General features: G+C 38.7%; 1 protein-coding gene across 14 annotated transcripts in view; it reads left to right on the plus strand.

Annotated features, from left to right (window-relative positions):
- Nucleotides 1–7,233, plus strand: part of LOC135487388 (synaptotagmin-7-like) — an 80,405-nt gene extending 73,172 nt beyond the window's left edge. For all 14 annotated transcript variants that reach the window (XM_064770965.1, XM_064770969.1, XM_064770973.1 and 11 more), the window contains 2 exons: nucleotides 1,647–1,761; nucleotides 2,913–7,233. In XM_064770965.1, coding sequence (XP_064627035.1) covers nucleotides 1,647–1,761; nucleotides 2,913–3,217 — 420 coding nt within the window. In that variant the 3' untranslated portion in view covers nucleotides 3,218–7,233. The remainder of the gene's footprint in view (nucleotides 1–1,646; nucleotides 1,762–2,912) is intronic.
- The last annotated feature ends 477 nt before the right edge of the window (nucleotides 7,234–7,710 follow it).

The raw sequence follows: 7,710 nt of genomic DNA on the forward strand, positions 1-7,710 counted from the left end.
TTTGTTAGTTGAATTTTTCTACAGCCTTCTTCAATGTGATGTAAACAAAACGCTGTGTGTTGATATATTAATAATGCTAATATCATGACTAATGCGGATAACTTTGTATGTAATTCTTTTGACCTTAATAGAAGACCAGAACCAGGAGCAGCATTTTGATCCTTTCCACCAAAAAGAAAGTGCCTTGTAGCATAAAGTACATATTTTTGCAAAATAAAGTTGGATATCATTGTCACGTCGACAAAATGTTGATGATATAAAAGTTTTGATCCTAAAATCCCTTCCATGATAAAGCAAGTTACAGCCATGTTGTCTCTTGTCGTTTGACATTTGGACACCATCCTATCTAAGCGAAAAAAAGGTGTGGTCAGACATCTTCTTGTGTCCCACTGAGCTTCTATTTATTGCAGGTCAGGTGCTATAGGCGTTGGATTATTCTATGTCTGCATCGTTTTGGACTCCGAATTTAATCGCACAAATATCATATTTGCTCAAACATTGATTTGATAGGCAATATTCTGTATCTATCCAGTTTTTATCCTCCTATTTCCTCAGGCTGGGGGCCAAAAGAAAACTACCTTTTTGAAAAGGCCCAGTGAATGGTGGAGCTGTTTTGGATTGCTTGAGTGGGAGTGTTTTTTCCTTTGATCCTTTGATATTCTCCAAATGTTTCTGTTTGCATTTCTGTTTATAAATAGCCTTGAACAACGTTTCACCAAAGAGACAGTGGAATAAAGTCTTTTTTCTTTCTTGATAAGGAATGTAGCTTAAAAGCTGCCAAATTTTTGCAGGCGTTTTACTATTTTTCGTGAATACTTGAGTTTCACGCAAATAAATATCTCGAAATTTATTTTTCTTTCCGAAAACCAAAATATATTTCATAAGCCACCAAATCAAATAATATCATGGAAAGGGGTAATTTTTTATTCATAACTGTACCAGTACAGGCTCTGGTTTGTATCACTTAACACACTGTAATATAAACAGAACTTTGTGTGATGTCGATGACTTGGAGGGGTCAAGGTACAAAACCGCCAGTCGTGCTCAGAATTAATTCTAAACGCTGGTAACAGTCGTAGCTGTGAGATACAAGATGCAATCATCAAACTGAAATTAATAAAATATTTAATTAATCGATATTCGGAGCAATCAATCAAAACAGATAGCGCTGTCATTCTTTGATTTAGAAACTCATTTATAGCATGAAAGATCTCAATCTTGTGTTGGTGAAAAAATGTGATGATGATTAGATCTTTATGGATGCATCTGGGAAGACAAATGACTGATTGCGTCAGTGGATGCATCTGGGAAGATGTTTTAAAATGGATATTGTCTCTTGACAAAAGACGGAGTGCCTAATCCTAATGGCACATTAAACACTCACCACGCTTAAAGGAGAAATACTCCCTGGAGAATAACACCTCTAAGCGAAGGAACACTGATTAAGGAGAAGATGTGCAGGTGAATTTTTGAGTGTTTCAGTTTTATTTCGAAGCATGGAGCAAACAGATTTGCTGTGATCTTTTTAGTGTGAAGAAAGGAAAGCTAACATGTATCTGATCTGATCATGGACCATGTCATATCATATTTCAAGATGGTATTTTCATGAGGTACATGTAATGTAAATTTACTCTTTCTCATTGCAGGGCAAGTTGGGTGAACTGTTACTGTCCATGTGTTATCAGCCGACCATTGGAAGGATAACAGTTGTGATATTGAAAGGAAGAGATCTTAAAGCAAAGGACATCACAGGCTCCTCAGGTAGGTGGACAAGAAAATCTGGATTTAATCATCAACCAGTTTGGTGTTGTGTTGTCCTTAGTGAGAGTGGCTGTAATCCTGGTAGCGTTTTCTGCTGGGGTGAATCCAGTGTCCTTGGAGGCTGTCCTCAAGCTCTTGGCTGATATAATGGGGTTCTACTCAGAGTGAGAGGGGCTGTACTCCTGGCAGTGTTTTCTGCTGGGGTGGTGTATGACAAGCAAAACACGTCTCCTTGGAAACTCCTCAAAGTTCTTTGCCACCACACTGTAGTCTGGAGTGGAACAAAATACGAATAGAGGAGAGATTGATGGGTTGTGATAGTTCTCCTCCTTGAGCTGAACGAGTGTGTTTCTGGTTCGACAAGGTGGATAAAGATTAATGTGTGACTCATCAATACCACAAACAATTTCACATTTCATTGATATGAAAAGTGAATGAGATTTTGTCATTCGATTTCACTCGTTTCATTTCAACATTAATCCCAGGATCAAAAACCAATAATCTAGGGTTCTTAAGTCGATATCGCCTGTCTAAAACCTGGATGGATATTGCCCAGGGGATTTTGCATCGAGATTCTGTATCGGTGAACAGCATGCTTTATCACCAAGCATGAGATGAATGTTAGTCTTATAGACGCTTTACCTTCTATTGGTTTTCCTTGCACTCCGTGGTACCTCACCAATAACTGAAAGCGGTAACACGATCAATGGAAATGTGGAACCAGCCCCAGGAATCGAGGCACATCATATACCGTTCCTCAAGGTTCCGTTTTCTAGATACGTGCGGTGCAGGTGGCTTGGTGCCTTTGGACTTTGTACTCATTAGTAGACAGTCACCGCTTTGTTGTTCATAATTGGCCATGATTGTGGTATCTAGAAAGTGAGTGGTTCCACAGACTAGCTTATAGATGGACAAGGTTATCCCCATTTTTAAACTTAAGGGGAGAATATAGGTAGATGATCCAATTGGTGGTATCCAGATGACTATAAAGCACAGTTAAGAGGAACTTGGCTCTGATTAGGCTTCGTGATAATTTGCTGTATGTTTTCTACTAAAACAAATTGTCAGTTTTATGAAAGATGTTGATGCAATGGTTGGGTTTCTCCCCAAAAAGGTTTACAAGCGTAACGTGCTTCATTTTGTCTTTTCAGATCCGTACGTGAAGATCTGGTTGATGCACGGCCAGAAACGTCTCGAGAAGAAGAAAACGACCATCAAGAAGCGTAATCTGAATCCTGTATTCAACGAATCGTTCATTTTTGACGTGCCGCTCGAAAGAATCCGCGACACCTGCATGCAGGTCACCGTCATGGACTATGATAATTTCTCCAAAAATGATATGATCGGCCAGGTGATGCTAGGACCACGATCAGGACCTGCGGAAATGAAACATTGGAACGACATGATATCGAAGCCTCGTCAAGCCGTTGCTCAGTGGCATCTGTTAAAGATGTGAGGACCAAATACGACACCGAAACTATAGTGCGCTAATGGACAATAATCAAAACCTCAAGAGGACTGAGGATCAACTTTTCGCCAGATTTGACAGAGGATACCTGTAAGGAGCTTCAATTTTGGTAGAAATAATTCGACAATGAGCACAGGCGGCCTTCTCACAGGACTTTCTCTACTCTGGCGCATTTGTCCGAGAGACCTAATCCAAATTGGACCTAGTATACTTAATAAATACATGTTGAGGTTTACCAAAATATGGAGGACTTGTTTGCCTAGTTATTCTGTCCCCGATTACGACAATCCCTGTACAGATGCCAAAAATGTCAAACCCGCTTCGCATAATTTCAAATTTTGTCCTTGTTTAGTAATCATTTTGCATATTGTGTGTACAGGGCATAAGCCTGGTAAAAACAGGAGTCCCTAAAACAGCTCTAAGCATAAGTGATATAAATTTTAATTAATCAAGAAAGTTTGACAAATTTGGAGGATGAGGGTTGATGACTAAATCAAAGCGATTTCTGAATAGACTCTAATTTGTTGAGGGTTGAGAGAGCCTGTAGCTTTGGGCCATCATTGAAGTACTTATGCATCAAATTGCCCATGTTATCCCCTCTCTACCTTGCAAAAGTTTAAAGTTGAACTTAACCATGCAGGTGCATTATATTTTCCAAGCTCTTCGTCACATTTATTTGATGCATAAGTTTCCAATTGTGGCCCCTTAAAGGTCTAGTCCACCAGTGGATTTTCCTCAGTTAGTTCATTCTGATGTGACTATTGGCAAATAGAGGTGGCTCGAGGTCATTTCTTGATGAAGGGACAAACACTTCTTTGCATTTGAGGGAAAGCATAACTGGAAATCTTCATGGGTTTTCAGCCGAAGTTGGAGTCGCTGAGGCCAACGACCTCAATCGGTGTGTAACCGTAGTGGCATGGAAAAGCGTTCATCTTGCCCTTTAGGAGGAATACTCTCCTGAGAATAAATCCGGGCAGAGTGCAGAGTCGTGAATGCTGAAGAAGAAGAAGCTTCATGGGTGGATGGTTCTGGACTAGACTTGTACTCCATGAACGAGGCAAAATTGGCCAATATGGTGTATTCAAGTAAAAATGCTGTGTGTGATATCAGGTAGATCCGTGTTATGTGTGTTAGTTTTATAAAATAGATGCATACTTTTTTATTGGTTGTGAACAATAACACCACTTTGTTAGCTTGTGCAAATACATAATTTAAAGGAGGTCACTTAAAGGACGTCAAGCATGATCTCTAATGTTTAGTTACAGAGTCCCTCTTTAGGTGGCCCCTTCAAGACGCATCAGAAAATGTTTATTCTACAACAGTGTACATTTTGGATGCGCCCCTCTTTTGAAGAGGATGATTACTATCCGCCCTTTTGGGGGGCAACAGGCTGCTACTCCTTTAAACCAGATGATTGTTATGTTATTCCTGTTATATCGTTATTTGTTTTGTATAGGGATCATATCCTATTATGTAGTTTATACCTTACGAACAAGTCCCCAGCATCCTAACCCTGTAGAAAAAACCAAGGAGACCCATCCAGGGTGGGTTTGGGTGCCCTCATCCTGAGGGAATCAGGTGTTAATGTTCAGCCCTGCACACAGGGCCGGAGAAGCGAATATTAAGACCTGATATACTCAGGATGGGGTGCCCTGAAATAAAGAGAGCTCCAATGGTTCTTTATTGTAATGAAATGAGAGATTAGGTATATATATATTTGTTTGTGACCCCACATGCCTGTTTCGTTACACAGTTAGGACATATTTAAGTACAATTAGATAAATTAGATACCAGTATATCATTTTGGTCCTGTTTGGAAAATATTTAACACCAATGTTGCACAAATAGTTCACCTTTTGTATGCTCTTTGTTTAGTTATTCATTTCCAACAACAATCAGATCCCAACAAACCTGCAACAAATATTTTTTCAGATTTTTTAATCAATGATTATATATGGAAGTTTGAAAGAGGTGACATTGATACCACTGTCTGGTGCAATAATGCATGGTGCTTGTCACGTGCACGGGCATTTGAAATAAGGCAATATTGTATTAGAGTGAGTGATTTAGACCTGTCTTTTGATTGTACATGTCGGCTGGGGGTTACACAGAGTTCATGTTGTCATTTTGTATTGAAATACCAGCTACAATATCGGCAAATTTTGTTTTGAATTTCTGGTGACACCGCAGCACTGATTCAGAACCCTCAAACATTTGTCAAAGGAGTTTTGGGGGTTTGCAATGATGTCCGTCAAAAGAACACGAAAATTGGAGTGGTCTGATTTTTTAAAGCAATGTCTGTATCACGGACTTGCATGGGAAGTATTTTTTTCAGTTTGCATAATTTTTTAATTTTTTGCTGAATTTTTTTGATTTTTGCATGAACCAATAAAACAGTACTCCTCCTCACGTACCATACATCTTGAGAGCCTGACGGTCTATAGATCAAGCACAAAATAGTTTCATGTAAAATATGCAAAGATGGCATTTTCATGGAAGTTTCATTCTTTACATAATAGGAACAACTTTGTGTTAAATTATATACAATAAAAAATCATGGTATTTTGCTTGAGAATAGTTTTGAGGTAGGAGTTTGTTGACCAGTGTGTTGAATAAATACTTGTGGTGTATCTAGTGTATAAAGAATGATTATTGTGATGTGTAGCTAACATTTGTGGGGGATGAAATTTCAAAGTAGGTCTCCTTATTGGTGGATTATCAGGAAGTATTTACTTTAGTTATAAAGGCTACACAACTGAAAAAACATGGCTACAAATTTGAAGATATCACAGCTTGATATCCATTTATTGCGATCTATGATGATTAAAGTCGTGTTAGAATAATTTGGGAATATTTGTTGAAAATGCACTGCCTGTGAACAGTCTGGTAGAGGTTGGAAAACCATCCAATAATTTTGGCTTTCCCCTCCATCAGTGAGTGGATCAGTTCAGCCCCTTGGGTTGGATGATTTTTCGTCCTAGTTTTGGTTGGTTTTCCATCCTCTGCCAGTCTGCTGTAAAACTATAAACTGTATTCACTAGAGATACAGGAGTAGACTGTATCCACCAGAAATACATCTATGTATTCACTAGGAATACATCTGTAATAATGTATTCACTAGAAATACAAATCAAGTCTGTGTAAATGTTCACAGTAAAAAGAGTGATTTGATGGGTAAAAATGTACATAAGTGTATGTGGTTGGTTCAAGTACTTAGATTATGCAATTTGTATCATAACTCTTGACTACTTTGCTCCATTACCATGAGTTGCTTCATTCAGTTCACTTTTGGTGGTTTTGCTTTCTTTAAAAGTTTATATCCCAAATCTGCACCAAGCAATATAAAACGGAATATTTCATTATATTTACAGTAAGCTTTCTACCTGAGGTGTATCCAGTGGCTGAAAAGTGTGTTCTAATTATCAAAATCTGGTGAGTTTGTTCTTGCCAAGGACGGCATATGAAAGTGGGAGGAAAGAGGAAATAACAGATTTTCGACCAGCCGTTGTAAGGGAAACATTGTCTTCTGCTTAAAAAAACAGCACAAATTTACTCCACAGTTGTCTCATTTTCACCCCTGTAATCGGAATTCAATAGCCTGAATGAAATAAAATTTTGAATTCTTAAAGTTTCTCACTTAGATCAGTTTATTTTGAATTTGAGAACTTTATGAAATTAATTCAACTTGTACTTATTTGGATTTGTAAATTTGTTTAATTTTCACCATGTCCAGTTCCCAAAATTCCAATATCAGCATATTGGAGTAGCGGCGCCTAAGCCTTGAGACCCAGGATGAATACAATAGCTGTAGCTGAATTTAGCATCTGATGGCAATGGTTAGCAAGGTATCAACACTCTAGATGCAAAACTTTTGAGTCTATGCTCATGCACTGTTATATGTAAATGATACTCCACTTGATGTTATTGATGGAATGGCGCGTACAAAATCAGGATAACTTGTGTGATATTGTCTACCATTAAACATCATGGTTATGTTGTCCAAATAGTGTTCTTTTTTTCTTACAACTATTATATCAATGATGGTGATCGCCGGTAAAAAGATTCCAAAATGCCATCACAGCCACAATTGGATTAGTTCAACCAGCCCAATTGTCACAACCAGCCCATCCAGTCCAATTGTCACGGCCTGTCCAATTGTCACAACCAGTCAAGTCAGTCTGATTGTAACCGAGTCATGCTGCAATCAAATGCATTGGCCTATCCATCTTACAATGCTGATGGTAGACACAGTACAACCACTCTATTGAGGACACCCATGGGACTGAGCACTGGTGTCCATAATAGAGATAGCACCATTTTCCCACCTGTTGCCATGAAAGGCATCTGTGTTGGCAACATGCTCAGACTCATCTTAACCTGCAATGTCTTGAAATCGCTAAATCACTCCCGTTAGTATTGACGCAAATGCATGAGTGTGAGGATGACTCGGACTAGGAGGCAGTAAATAGTCATGAAGAAGA

The sequence above is a fragment of the Lineus longissimus genome, chromosome 5, assembly GCF_910592395.1.
Source record: "Lineus longissimus chromosome 5, tnLinLong1.2, whole genome shotgun sequence".
NCBI classification, from domain to species: Eukaryota; Metazoa; Nemertea; class Pilidiophora; order Heteronemertea; family Lineidae; genus Lineus; species Lineus longissimus.